General features: G+C 42.0%; 1 protein-coding gene across 3 annotated transcripts in view; it reads left to right on the top strand.

Annotated features, from left to right (window-relative positions):
- CHD7 (chromodomain helicase DNA binding protein 7) overlaps positions 1-15,767 on the top strand; it is a 222,973-nt gene that overhangs the window by 139,738 nt on the left and 67,468 nt on the right. For all 3 annotated transcript variants that reach the window (XM_074987153.1, XM_074987154.1, XM_074987152.1), the window contains one exon: positions 4,393-4,823. In XM_074987153.1, the coding sequence (XP_074843254.1) occupies positions 4,393-4,823 (431 nt within the window). The remainder of the gene's footprint in view (positions 1-4,392; positions 4,824-15,767) is intronic.

Raw genomic sequence — 15,767 nt, 5'->3', positions numbered from 1 at the left:
TGACACTGAGGCCCGGAACTTTGCAAACTTTTAAAAAAAAAAAAAAGGAAGAGATTGGACCACTGTTCCCTGGAAGATAAGCACTTGGACAGCCACCCAGGACAGAGTCAAATGCTAAGCGGCTGATTATCAGAGCATGTTCAGTCAGCAGCATGTGTTTCTACTGGTGGCATTCATACACACGTGGTTTTGTGCACATAACAAAATTTATTCCATATATGGGTAGAGAAGAATAGAGGGAGCACTGGATTAGATGCATGTATGGATAATAACTTGTCACTCATGTGAACAGATTTTGAAGAGCTATTAAGTCACATGCTTCAGGGTGAAAACCAGTCTCTCACAGGGGCTGAGGAGGAGACTTAATGTGCAAGCACATCTGCCTAACTTCTGGTAGTTGGCATCTTCCTTAGAAGTATCTGTTTCTACTGTGGTCTACATGGACCCACATGTATGGTCTGGTGTGGCAATTCCTTTTGGACTGTCTTTAGGGATGCCATGTTTTGTATTGGCTGCTACCAGTAAAATGTCTGATAACTATGAAACAATGCCATTTACTCTTAACCTTGGAAAAATGAGCTTTTATCTCTTCCTTCTCTCCACAATCCTTTCCTTCCTGTACTAGAAAATGCTCTTCCTTGTCACTATTGCAATAGTGCCTTAAAGCAAACATTCCCTACACCAAAGAGCTTACAATCTAATTCATGCATAGACAGATAGGCCTTCTCTACACTCTGCAGTGGATTGATGTTGAAGCAATCAGTTCAGCTGTAGACATGCTAAATCCATCTCTGAGCTCTCACCCATCAACACCAGTGCTCCACCAAAAGGAGAAGAGTAGTCAGTGTTGATTGGCAAGCAGCCTGTGTTGACCTTACCACACACAAGATGCTGCAGTACGTATGTCAACTTCAGCTCTGGTATTTGTGTAGTTGAAGTAGGTTGGCAGTGCCAGTAAGTGTCGACAGGGCCACAAAGTAAATTGTCCAAGGTGCCACAGCAAGACATGGTCTTAGCCATCCTGTCCCTTTGTCTCCCAATCTAATTTCCCCTCTCTCCAACCTTCTCCTCAGTTCTTTGCCATGTTTATATATAGTTCCATTGCGTGAGCTATACTGTCCAAGGTTTTTTTTTCCAAGGGGCAGTAAAGTAAAAGTGGTATTTTTGGCAGTTTAACTGCAGCTACGTTGGAAAGCTGTGAGGAGCGGTAGAAACACTAGTTGCCTCTTGGAAGATAAGGGGTTTTACCCATATTAAGAATTTTCAAGATATCTACCGTTGTTTGAGGCATCATTAGAAGAGATCCATTGATGGAAGTTTAGTGTACACTACATATGTGTTCTTACTGCTCAGTAACTACAGTGTGAGGAAAAATATTCCCCCTGGTTTATGCTATTGTTTGTGCTGTTGCAACCACTGGTGACCTTCTGGCAATGCTAGGACAATAACAGGGTAAATGTTAACTTTTCTCAATGTACATTATTGTTTCTAGGATAACCTACTTGGATTTATACTCAACAGCTTACACTAACAGCCATGAGAAATTTAAAATCTGAAATTAAACAAACAAAAAACGCCCCCTTGGATGACCGAATAAACCTTGTCTGCATAAAGAATATTTAGCATACTATGCCTAATTTGGATCCCTAACAAAAGTGTACCATACCATAGGTTCACATAAATTTGTTATGTTTTAGATCCTGGTTGGTAATGAACATTAGCACACATTGATAGTGTGAAGACACAACTCCTTGTCTTCACAGCAGTTTGGTAGGGCAGAACTATGTAAAGCACTGAGTGAAATGAAACAAACAATAGATGCAAACAGCAACGAAGGGTCCTGTGGCACCTTATAGACTAACAGAAAAGTTTTGAGCATGAGCTTTCGTGAGCACAGACTCACTTCATCAGATCAGATGCATCAGAATAGATGCAAACAGGCATTCTGTGCTTGCTCCAGATTTATGCCATGAACTGTGGGAGCTGCACAGCACATAGACCTGCTATGCTTCCAAAGTGCTGTGGGAGAACATGGTACATTGTGGGGATGTTTTTATATTAGTTTTTTGTGCCTGATCCGCAGTGGATAAGAAATCCACAACCACAAATCCAGAACCAGGGCTCTTCAGCATGTACTATGAAACATGGGTGGGAAAACTTCATTCAGTTGGGGGCTACTCACAAGTGAGAAGCCAAAAAAAAAAAATCCCTTACAAACCTGGTTCCCCAACTGATGAGTTCTCCTTGCACTTCTCCAGCTCTGTGAAGGCAGAGGGCTGAGGGCTTCCCCCAGGGGTGGATTAACTGTTCTGGGGGCCTAGGGCTAGTAGATTTTGCATTGGCAGTGTATGGGAGTTGTTGGCTGGGGAGCGGGCTGGGTACACAGTGCATGAGTGGTTGGTAGGGTGCAGGAGTGGCATGGGGGTACAGGGTCTGGGCAGAAGGAAGGATGCAGGAGCCAGGGGCTTAGGGTACATGGGAGGAGAGGTTACAGGGTGGGATGACAATGCAGTGTCTGGATAGTAGGGGGCATGCAGGAGCAGGGTGAGGGTGCAGGGTCTGGGTATGAGTGACAAGAGATTGGGGCACCTATTTGGTGCAGCACCCGGGGGAAAATGCACACAGGTGTCTCCACATAGATTTGGTCACAGCAGGGAAGTGCTCCATTAAGGCACCATTCACCACGGTTGCTGGCCTGGGGGAGCAATGATGTGGGCGATGCCTGCATGCAGCACTTCCCAGCCCCTTACAGAGCTGCCTCCTCCCTGAATCTGGTAGAGCCTGTGAGCTAGATCCTGCCTTGACTAGACCTGTGAAGCTTTGAGATCCCGCACCCTCCCCGCAACAGGGAGCAGGCACTAGTACCCCAGCCACAACCCCTCACCACGTGACTGGAGCTGAAGTGTTCTGGGGAGAAGTCCTGAGTGTGTCATGCTGGATGGATCAAGGCAGGCTATGGGCTGTAGGTGCCACACCCCTGCTGCAAATACACTCTTGGCACTGGAGGTCCTTAATTCAATCTCTGGCATGTTAATCAAAATGTTGATGTGCTGCATACACCTGTGTAAATGACCCTGGTGTAGTTCTACTGTGTAAACGCAGCTTTGTGATTGTGTCCGGTTAACTTTCCAACTGTAGGTTCAGAAGCTAAACTTAATACTTGTTTTCAGATGACAAAATTGCATGTAAACAACTCAAGCATCCCAGATTACTCAAACAAAATAGCTGTTACTAGAATATTAGGAAGGTCTGAAATAACCTTTATATCAAGGAAGAATGACTTGAGGATAGCAGAGGGCTGTAAAATCTAATGAAACCCCTTTTGGTGGTCAATATTGAAATCCCCTTCCTCCCAAAAATTAAAGATTAAGTCAGGTAACTGAGCTGCAGTCTTTCAGTAATGGTGCTACAGCCTCATCAACCCAGGCTACCTCTGACCCATGCCAACCTGCTCCACTTACTGCCTACACCCTGAAGATTTGGGAGTGGAAAGGCAGTGAGGTTTCAGGCAGAGCCTTCCTTCCACTTCCTCTGCCAAGCAGAGGAGGTAACCAGAACTGGAGGTCATGGGATGGAGCTGGAGCCTGGGTTGAAAGGGGGCAGAGTAGAATCAGAGATTAGGATCAACAGGCCAGTTTGTGCCAAGTCATAATTGGGAGGAGGGGTAGCACTGTGGTTTGAGGGTTGGACTGCTAAACCCAGGGTTGTGAGTTTAATCCTTGAGGGGGCCATTTACGAATCTGGGGCAAATAGATTCCCCCCTCCCCCCCCAAAAAAAAAAAGGGGGGGGGGTTGGGGAGGTATGGTACTTGGTCCTGCCAAGAGTTCAGGGGACTGGACTCTGACCTCCTGAGGTCCCTTCCAGTTCTCTGAGATGTGTATCTTCGTGTGTGTGCGCATCTCAGATTTAGCCTGGCTGCTCTTCCTCATGCAATCAGGGCTCCGATGTTATGCCCAGTTTATCCTGCTGCTAGTCCCCTCAGCTCTCTCGTCTCCCAAAATATATTAAGCAGTTACCTATGGTCAGACCAAGAAAACAAACCAACAAAGCAACCAATCTGGCTGGCTGGCGGAGGCCAGTGCATGCCTTATTTTTTTTCCTTTCTAAGTCTTTCCTTTCTAAATGAATTTCATTTGGTGTATGAAATTTTGTTTGAGGATTTATACCTTTTATAGGAGTTCAGTTATCAATACTTAATCGCTGATCTGGGACAACCATAACAGCATAGCAATGCTTATAATTATTGATTGGATTGTTACCAATTTACTTTGGTTTGTCTCATCTCCCTCCATGACCTTTCAGCCCCGAAGTAGAAAGCCTTAAATTTTATGGGCCACAAAAGCGTGTTTTTATAATGCTATGCTAATTTAATGTCTGTTTGTGTTTCTTAGCATTCTCCATCGGAGCCCTTTGCAGAGAAACCAGTGCCGGATATGACTCAGGTTAGTGGACTGACTACTCAGCTAGTGAAAAAGGATGACTACCTGCCATCCATTGAACAGCAGCCTCAGCAGAAGAAGAAGAAGAAAAAAAACAATCACATTCTTGCTGAGGGTTCCAGTAAAGGTTTTGGTAAAGAGGATTTTCCTGGTGGTCTTGCCAGCCAGGATCAAACCAGGAACTTGTTGGATTGCTCCCAAGAAGAGAAAAAGAAAAAGAAGAAGCCCAAGTCAAAAAAGGAGCCGAAGGATCCTAAAGAGCCTAAGGAAAAGAAGGAGCCTAAAGAACCCAAGCCTCCAAAACCCCCCAAGATTCCCAAAGAACCAAAGGAAAAGAAAGCAAGGAACACCACATCGAAACCCAAGACCAGCAAAAAGATGAGGTAGGTCAGGAAGTACCTCTCTCTAGGTATGTAATGAGTTGATGTTCAAAACAAACATAACATACTGTATACTTCTATGGATTTTAAAAAAACATACAAAAAGAATTGGGGAAGGAATTTTGTTGGCATTGGGTTGTACCAATTTTAACTATTTTGTGATTTTAAAAATAAGGAGGAGCTGTCAGAGGCAATGAATCCTCCCAGCTGTAGGTGGAATAATTATGCTGATAGCAGAATTTTAGCCTTCCAACCTTATTTCTAGTCGGTGGGGCAGGAGAATTATCTCCACTTGGCATTGTGATTCTTTTTCAGGGTCAGGGTTAAAACCCTAGTAGGCAATAAGAGGGAGATCAGGTTCCAGTACTTTACACAATCCTTCCAAAGCAACCCCCCCCCACCCCCAACTATCATGTGTTCACTGAGAAAACTGTACAAGTTCATGTACAAGTGTTCACTGAGAAAACTGAGAGGGGGAAAAACACATTAAAACTGATTTTTCATTTGTATCTAAAATTTCTTACAACTGTTCTGAACCTGTTCCAAACATCTGAATCTGTTTTTCAATATGTGGCTAATGTTAGAAAATATATAACTTCCAGATGGAGGCACAGCCAGACCTAGTTAATCCAAATCAGTCTGCAGAATCCATTTGTATTAAGATTAAATTTTTTTGATTAACAAATCTGATTTGCAGGTATTCTGCAAGGCTGGTTACTGTTTAATTCTTTCTGATGCAGATAAATGAGTAAATGAAGCTCAGGTGGTATGTGACTTCTAGTAAGAGTGAAGGGTTCTTCGGGTGGATAGCAGAACTAGTAGTTACTGAAAAACCTGTATAAACTGGTGGGGTGAAATAAATGTTGTCTTGTAAAGGCTTTATTTCCCGTGCAGAACAAAGGAACCTATCTTATAATGTTATAAAAATTGTTACATATGTTCCAAATTGACCAAACAAATTGATGGTTTATATATACAGTAGTTTAATTTTTCAGTTACATTTTACTGAATGTAGGTCAGGCCGTGCAAAATATGGCTTGAAGGCCAGATCTACCCCACCAAGCGGCCAGATCTGGCCCACAGCAGAGCAAGAGCCTCAGCCAGGCTCCCTGTTTCCTGTGTCTCAGAACGCTGCGAGGCTGGGGGAGGGGGGCCCCAAATCTCCTGTCCCAGCTAACAACCCAGTCCTGCCCTAGGTCACAAGCCTACACCCTAGACCCTTACCCTAATTGCCCTTCTGTACCCAATGTCCATCCCAGACCCCAGAACTCCTTCCATGATATTAATGGAGAGTGCATCCTTGACCATTTACCAAATTCTTGGCGTGGCATCCCAGCAAAATTTATTGCCTACCCCTGGTCTAGGTAGTGGACTGAACACTTTCCCACTGTATTCTTTTGTAACAAGTACTGTATCCCTATATGAAAAGATTAATTGTTTTTAGGGAGGCAGGATATTTTGTGTAAGGCACAGAATGTTCATGGTTTTTGCTTTTTGTGAGCCTGTTTTCAAAGCCATAAAGGGGAAGGGACTATTATGATTATCTAACTCAACACCTCATGATAAATGTTAGGTTTTAAGCCAGCCATTTCTACATCAATAACTTTAAGATCTGAGATTTATTTAAAAAAATGCTTCTTACTACAAGCTGTGTCAACTAGATGCTGTGAATTATTTTCTGCAGCCTCTGAGAATGTGACAATGTTTAACAAACGAAGATCAGAAAGAGTTTGAGTCCAAAATGTTTGTAGGTTCATGTGCATTGGGATTGACATCAAGCTTCAATTTATGAGATACCACGTAACCCAGGGTGATAAGTCTGTGCAGGTACCCCAAGTGAAATCATGGGACCTCGCTCTGGGGATATAGGGGTAATTCTCTCCTTTCATGGAACCAAGCACTGCTCTCTTGAATGCCTTTTGGGAGAAGGAAAGACTTTAGTCTTTTTTCCCCCCCTCCTTTTGCCATACCCCTGACAACTGGAAGAACGAATTTTGTACAGGTTGAACCTCTCTAGTCTGGCAACTTCAGGACTTGACCCATGCTGAACAAGAGAACATGCTGGACCATGGGAGGTCAGTATTGTCTAGCAACATTACAACACTTCCACTGCTCACTGGTCTCTTAGAAGACGTTTAGGGGTAAATTACAGCTATATCACAGCAGAGAACACTGAGAACCAGGACTGGTTGCTGTAAACAAACTTAATAGAACCATGGGAAACTTGGCCACCCCCATGATAAGTGGTTGTCTGGTTAATTACATTCATGCCAGATTCCAGATGTTGCCAGACAAAAAAGTGCCAAACTAGAGAGGTTCAACCTGTAATACTTCCCGTTGTGGCAAAGTACTGTTCTTCCCACTCTGTGGGGAAACGTGCAGGTTGAACCTCCCTGGTCCACCATCCTTGGAATCTGGTGTGTCTGAAACCCAGGGAATTTGCTGGACCAGGGGAGGTCAGTGCTTTCGCCCCTGCTAACAGCTGCTGGTTCCCCTGGGGCACTGCAGCTGTGGTCCCAGGGGTGCTAGGTCTCTACAAACTGGGATGACTCCTCCCCACTGTGTGGGCTTGCCTGGGTATGCTTCCCTAACCCAGCCATGATTCTGGCCCTAGCCTGTTGGTTATCCCCCTGAGTGCTGTAACTCCAGAGCACTTATCGGGTTGCTGATGATGCTGGACCAAGTGTGTTGCCAGACTAGGGTAGTCCAGTTTCGAGAGATTCAATCTGTACATTGGAGCATGTTCAAGAAAAGCGTACTTGCCTCGTCACAGCCCTGATTCTCAGTTGCCAAATGTACATTAAGTCCAGATTTGCTTCAGTATCTGGGAGGCACACTTTTTTGAAGAACCTGCACAGTTAGGGTATTTCTTCACTACGTGGTAGATCGACCCAGTTAGGATCGGTCTTTTGGTGTTCAATTTTGTTTGCCTAGTATGGATATGCAAAATTGAACTGTCTGAGGTCGGCAGTTGACCCCTATCGTCCTCAATATTGTGAGGTGTAAGGGAGGTTGATGGGTGAATTTCTGCAGTTGGCCTCCCTTTTTGAGGACAACTAGGTAGGTAGATAAGCAATTGCCATAGCTAGAAATACAATTGACTTTAATGTCTAGTGTAGACCTTGCTTTGAAGGGAGGGAGGTGTGGGAAATCTATTGCTAAGGAATATGACTTCCCTGAAAGATAGTTGCTTGTTTTTGCCATGCATGCCACAGAGTGGCATGTTCAGTAACTTTGGTAATTTAATCAAGTTTTTAAGTGACTCAACAGGTTGAATCAATAAACTGTTGAGTCACAGTGCTTAATCTGGTCAGAAGCATGTTGAGTGATGCATCTTGACCTTACTGTAGTGCTACCTCACTAAGAAGGAAATAACATCACTATAGCAGAGAATTAAAATGGACACACCTAAATGTAAAGTGAGTGGCAAAGCATAATTACATAAATCAAATGTGGCGATGAAGGTGATGGGTATTTTGGTTATGCTAGTACTTTTATAATATTGCCATAGTAACTTGTTTCTAGGCATTAGGTTACAGTAGTACAAATTTTGTGTTTAGAAAGTAGTATCTAATACTTCTAAACTTGAATAAATTAATTTGATTTTATCTCAAAGCTGTTTTTTTAGGGAATAGAATGAGAAAAAAATTCAGACTATCAGAGGCATGTGTGTCTACTTACGTAGTATCAGCCATTTCCATTCATAAAATTTTGTACCCCTTCTATTTGATCTTTCAGAAAGTATGCAGACGGTGACAGAAACTTAAAAAAAATCAGTCATAAAATGGGCAAAATACACTGAAGTAGCAAACTACTCTAATCATTATGCATCCTTTAATTCTGATATGTTGTTTTAATAAACTAACCATGTAATCCTTTTACTGGCCATGAAAGCATAGAAGCATCTTGAAATCTGTGCTTCTCCTTTCCTTGGAATAAGCCTTGATAAAATGTGTAAGCTGCCTCATTGAGATTTACCATAATCATCTGGCAAACAAACAGGTAAACAATAAAAGAAGCTGACTTTTGTGGTATTGCATATTTCCAATGTCACAGAAATCTAGGCAACATTAAGGCTATGTCTTCATTAGAGGGTTTTGTTGACAAACCCAGGGATCATCCAGATTCCCAAGGCATTCTGTTGATGGTAAATCGGCAGAATGCAGCACTTTTGTCAACAGTCTTACCATGCCCCACATGAGGCATAACGCTTCTCTTGACAGAAAGCTGGTTTGGACATTCTGAGGGGCCTTCTTTCGACAGGCAGGGCTTCTGAAATACCAGGCAGCTCTGTCTGCTGTGCTTCTGGTTGGCTGTTTAGTCGAGAGAGCGGCTGGGCAGTTTAGCTACTCTGTCAATGGAGCGGATTGCTCTTGCTTGGCAGTTTGGCCGTGATCTGTTGACAGAAGTTTTTCGGAAGATATTCTCTGACAAAAACTTCTGTTGACAAATTGCTGTGATGTAGACGTAGGCTAAAAGACTTTGAAAGTGAACTTCACTGTACAGTTGGTACTTTTGGAAAGCAAGTCTGTAGTCCAGTATGACATGGCTTAATATCTATGATTGCTAACCTACCCCTAAAGGCACAGGAAAATATAAACAAAAATGGTGGCTAGAGGAAATGGAGGGGAAAAAAAAAACTCTCTCAAAAGCAGGCAGTTCAAAGTCACAGAAGCCATGTAATATTTTAGAGAGAGTGCCAAATATTGAGACCCTACAGATAAATAGCAGGATTCCAAAGCATCTTTTTTGCTGTATTAACTACCTGTGTACCAGGGATTATGTGCTTTTGCTTTTAGTAACCTGGACTAACAGTTTGAAAATAAATTTTAATCCCCACTGCCATTTTTTTTCCTATTCATTACTTCAGCTGAGCATAAGATGTCTGAATAGCTTCAGTTTTTTCTTTTAGCAAATGTTTCAATACATCCCATTCTGTACAGAAATTTTGAACATGCTAGGATTTGTGGGGAGGTTATGGAGGGATTTGGAGGGAGTTTTGTCTGTGTTTACAGGAAGACATCCGTCAATTTTGAGGAAATGGAAATGTGCACTTCTGAAGCCTATGCAGCTCTCCTTAAAGTAGTCTCTTAAGCCGCAGTCTACATTACATATGAGAGTCAGATGACTTGGTTGTTACATGGTTGTTTCTGTGACCCTGATATGTAGTTAACACTTTTAGTACAGAGACATTAACCTAGACCCAAGACTTTAGCCCAATTATTGGATATACTAGGGACTCATTTTTAACCAATAACTTGAGCTGGGCATGGGATAACCATGTTATAACAAAGCCTCCTGGCTAGTTTACATGTGCATTGCAAAACAGCCCTGTACAAGGATATGAGTTTGGAGGATTTGTGTTTTAAAGCATTCTGCCTGTATTTGGTCCTATTATCAAGAGGACTAACCCAAGCAAAAGGCTATAACAAAGGTGGAGTCTAGGGCTGAATTCTGCTTGGTGAATAAAAGGAACCATTGAGTTTTTCAGTCTGAGCTCTTGCACTTTGCTGGTGAAATTGTCTTTTTGGATTGCCTTATCTAGTGAATGTTTGCTAAATTTGATTTTGTGTATGTCTAACTTACTGCCTTCTAGGATTGAGCTCATCTCTCCAGCTACGTCTACAGTACAAGATAAATTCGAATTTATTAAAATCGATTTTATAAAACTGTTTTTTCTAAATTCAATTTTGAGTATCCTCACTTCTCACTGGTTCCCAACGTATTTGAAACATTGCTTCCGCACTGAAATCACCAGACATCAACTGTTGCAGCAGTACATTGCGGGACCCTATCTTACAGTTCTCTCAGCCCTGCATTCTGATCCAGGAGCTGCAGCGCTGTCAGTTTCCTGGGTCCAGCAGCCTGGGGGGACCCAGGAAACTGACAAAGCAGCAGTTCTGGTCAATTTCCTGGCTCCCACTAATACAGTAAACCCTCCGTTTAGTGGACTAATAGGGCTGTCCTTTCTTCCCCATAGTCCCTTAAATGTGAGGGTTTATTCCCCTGCCCCACAGGCTCGCCCAACCCCAGTCACACCCCACCTTCCTCCAGAAAAAGAACCTCCTGAAAACAACCCCCCACAAAACACCCAAGACCACTCCCGCCTCCCCCAAAAAACCCTCTTAAACAAACAAAAAATCCTGCTATTCACTGGCTCCGGTAAAAAAGCTGCTGGAGCCTGCTGGCTACAGGTGCCTGGTCACAGGTGGCCAAGGGCGCCTGCGGGGTGGTGCCTGGTCCCACAGGCAGCCCAGCAGCGGGGTTCCTGGCCCCATGGGCAGCTCAAGTGGCCCAGCTGGGGGGTGCCTGGCCACCACCACGATGGTGCCTGACCCCCACTATCGGGGTGTAGCAGCTTGGTCAGCTTCCCAGCTCCCACTAGTAGTGGGGAGATGGGCGCCAGGTGCAGCATGCACAGCTTAGTGGGATGTTTAGGGGACACGTGATGGCTAATAAATTTGATCTTAGGATGTGGCGCTTCCACACTGGCCTTTAATTGAACTTCTGAATTCAAGCTTGACTCCATACCCATCAGGTAACTGCAATACTGTAATCTTGAGATTAGTGCACCCTAAATTGTGCTAATGGTATTTTCAGTGAAGACTGTCAGCTGGTAATATTGAGCTAACTGCCTTAAATTCGAATTTGTCTCGTAGTGTAGACGCAGCCTGCTTCATGCAGTCTAAAGTTATTGGAATTTGGAAGGATATAGGACTATGTAATATTTTCATCTGCAGTGGGTGGAAGCAGATGTCCATCACCACCGGAAATGGGACACAGGCTCATTCATTCTCGCAGAGCCGCCCCCGCCCCCCCGCTTCCTTTTCTGCTTGCAGCGCTTAAGCAGAGCACCAGTCACCAAACTCATCCTCTTCCCTTGAGAACGGCAGCCTATGGTGCTTTGGATTGGCAGTGCTGCTCCTTACTCTGTTGTCAGATGGACTGGGGAGCGGAACTCAATTGTTTGCTAAATTCATTCTCCAGGGCAAGTGGCTGCATGCTACTTTTTTCAGGTTTTCTTTTATTGCAAGGTTCACTTCAGAAATCTGTGGGACACTAGTCAAGAGACAAATTGTGGGGGGAGGGGGATCAGAATTTTAATCATAGGATTTACTTGTCTAAAAAATCGAAGAGTACTCATCTAATATTTTGGTCATTCGACACCCTTTTAAATTACACCAATGAATAAACAGACCCATTCGTTACCTCTGATCAGATTAAATAGCCCAGCAAGAACTAGTTGACCTTCCTGCTCAGTCCTTTGGCACCTGCCATGCTGTTCGTTGAAACATTCACATCACATGATTCAGCACTTCCAGTCTGTGATGCTTTGACTTGGCTCATTTGGTGGTGGTTTGTCTGACTGAAAAGTGCTATTTCATTGGGATACCTATTGTTTGCAACTTTAGTTTGTCCTTGTTCTCACTCTTTTCTTCTCTTGCCATCGTTCTTGTATTATGTCCCCCCATTGATATTCTGATGGCTGTGCTACTAGTGATTTTATTAGGGATAGTATGCTGTGCTGCCTTAAGGAATAAAAACATTCATCATAATGTTAGTATTGGCTGCCAATCTTGTAATCTAAAATGATGCCTGGTGGTGTGTATATTTTGAGCAAAGAGACAGTTTTTAATACCAAATTCTTTTTTTTTTTTTTAAATTTGAACTGTGCCAGGTGGTGCATTCTGTTTGGTACCTAGAACCACTTGGCCAGTGAGATCTTGAGTCTTTTCATCTAAATCTGTACAAACAGTCTATCTTGTCTTGAATTTATACCAAACGTCTAAGATACACCACCATGTATATATTCACATTTAAAATAGGCACTAAGGTATCAAAGTCAGCGTTTAGAAGTCTAAGGCAGGGTTTTTAATGCCTAAATTTGTGTTTAAGTACATAACTGTCCGTACTGACCAATAAAACGTGGGTCCTGAATACCTGAAGTATCAAAACTTTGAAGGGTGTGTTTTTTACCAGAAGGTGGATTTAGCTAATTAGGTAGCAGCGTAGCTTGTAAGGGATCTTCTGAGCTTATGAACATTATACCTGCTTTGTGAAACATGGAGAGGAGAGCAAGATTGTTGACAGGTTCAGGAAGGCCAAGGTGAAGTTTCCTCCCAGTGGGCTTACGGCGTGACTACTATGGATGCAAATCCACCTGCGATTCAAAGAATGAGCATTGCTGTTCATGTAGTTCTTCTTTTCTCTTCTAAATGGCTAAGTAGATTTTAAAAAGTATAGTTATTAAACCAAGGAATCTGCAGTTCACTTGTTCATTACAGCAAAATACAGGACTTGTAGAAAAATTGCTACACAAAAGCAATTTAGGTGATTCCACCCCCCCGCCACCTGTGAATAGTAGGTTTCTGTGTACCTGCTTTCAGCAGATGTTGCTTGAGGATGGTTTCAGATATGGTCCAAAGTACTTGGTACATAGCTCTGTTACTAAGACAGACTTGGGGGAGTTGAAGCACAGCTTGTGTATGTAGGTCATAAAAAGCACATAAGAAGGTGTTTAGCTCACACACTCTACTGTTGGTAAGAGGGGAAGGTCTAATAGAGTTAAGAAGGAAATGTTTGTGTGAATCTGCTGCAAGTAGCTCACTTTAGATGCATGTTCTTTGTCTGTCTTCCTGTGTGATAAGCACTTGGATATGCTGTGTGACTTGAACAATTGTGGACATTCCACAGAGCATTCTTAGAAGGGCAGACAGAGAATCATTAGCACTTTTTTGCCATTCAGCAAATGGATATTTTATCAAAGCTGGGCTAGGCTGTTCTTAAGGACATTAAGACTGTTATTCATATGTGATAGTGCACCCAGGGCACAGTAACTACCACTAAATTAAATTGTATGCTTTGCTCTGATTTATAGAGGTCACCAGTGAAAAGCACTAGCCTGTCACTTACTTTACCTGGCAGTGGTTCAACTCTCTGACAAGCTTACCTTTGATTTAAACAACTTTGAGAAATATGTAAAGTTTTGGAAGCAGTTTTGCACTGATTTGATAAAAGAAACCACAAAATGCTGCAGCGCAGGTGTTGAGAATGTTTGAAAGCTGATTGAGAGAAGCAGATGGCTTTAGTCAGTGGCATCCAGCCAAAAGAGCAGGTGCTGGTCATGTGACCACTGGTTACCAGGGTAATCTGATTGCTCTTGGCGTGCAGATGAAAGGAAAGGGGCCCAGTGTTCAGCTGTAGTATTGTATAATTTGTGGCAGTTAGAGCGGAAATAAATGCTGGAAATGGAGCCTCATAGTAGGGGAGACTTCTGTCCATGTGTAGCATGCACACTAGGACGGTTGGAAGGGGAACTGTTGTACAGATTATTTTTTTAATGATTTGTTTTATGTGGTTCTTTCAGTGGTACCAAACTCCTTAGAACATTGTCAGAATTTGAGGGATTTTTTTGAAAGCTAAACTATATTACTGTCTTACAATTTGGTTAGAGTTGTATTTTTAAAATTCCCACATTAATTTGTAAACATACAATAATCTCTTGTGAACATTTTTAAATATATAACCGTGTTAAAAACTCAAAATATGTCTTAGAAATTGTTAAAATACAAACATGCTGTAACTTTATTAGTATAATTTCTTATTAACATTCCTGTATAAGTATGCTCTCGTCTGATAAATGATTACATCAGATCAAGTTTGAGTTTCTTCTGAGAAATTACAGGGTTGAAAATTAGCAGTTTTTTTTTTAACCAGCATCTCTGTTTTGCAGTTATGAATTTAAATAACTAGAAGCTATTTAAAAGTTCTTGAGATGTCTGCTTATTTCAGTTTTTTACTTGAGAAATCTCAGCATTTTTCACATTATTTTTAAGATGTTTTAGCACAAATGTTAACTACTCTTTAAAAGCAATCATCTGTCAAACTGGTAACAGACAAGGAGGGGAATAACAAATATAGAACATACAAATCTAGATAAAGCTTCAAAAATTAAGCATATTTAAAACTGCTTATAAAATTTCCATCCCCAGTATTGCATTTTTTAATCTAACTTGTCTCGTATTTAAAATTCCCTTGTCTTTAATTTGAAAATGGGGCTTTTGAGGTATATCTTCTCAGGTGTGTAGTTTCTTTAAGTTTACGTACACAGACTGTGGTAAATACAAAGAGAGGATTAGTTAAAATACCTGACTCTTTGGACACTTGAATCTGTTAAAAATAAGCCCCCCTCAATTTTTCCCTTCAAAACCTTAGTGTGATGACAAAGTAGCCTTTCTCGTGAATCTTTAGCTATTATTCATCCCCCAGCAAAAAGTGTTGGAAAATTTGGGCAGTGTGAAGGTTCAGGTTAAGAAAAAAATCAGTTTGGCTACCAAGGACAATTACAAACCTTGTCAGGTGAAGTGAAATGTAATTAATTCCTGCTGCCCAAACTGACCACACCTACAAATTGAGGATTGCACTAATTGACAGGGTATGTCTGACCTGAGGCTTGAAGTAAAAATGGGTCCTGTCTAAGTTTTCTTATATACACCGTGAAACTACTGTATAAAGAATATGCTTTGCCCATTCAATTCAGTGTTCTGATAAATGTTGTAGGGCTTGTTCTTCATAATTTCTTTTCTGAGGAAAAGTGCCATAGCAATCACTTTTCCTCAGATTTACCATGGTGTTCATCTGTTTGGAATTCACAAATATATTGATGTAGAAGTCCAGTTTTCATTTTAGTCTTTCATTTGACTCTTGTCAAATATGATAGTCACTCCACCCAGTACTAAGTGCACGCCACATCAGCAGCTTGATCTTGGCAAATGAAAATAAGGTCAAAAAAGGTCAAAGGGAAGTATATAAAAATAAGAGCTCTTAGATACTTTAGAGGTTTGTTTAGGTCCTGAAATCAGGTAAAGTGGCTAGAGTAGCAAAATAATGAGTGATAAACATGCTTTTGTAGTTCAACAGCACATTACTGTTTATATTTTCTCACTC

Source organism: Carettochelys insculpta, chromosome 2 (genome assembly GCF_033958435.1).
Source record: "Carettochelys insculpta isolate YL-2023 chromosome 2, ASM3395843v1, whole genome shotgun sequence".
Classification (NCBI taxonomy): Eukaryota; Metazoa; Chordata; order Testudines; family Carettochelyidae; genus Carettochelys; species Carettochelys insculpta.
This window is presented reverse-complemented; position numbering and strand designations above follow the sequence as displayed.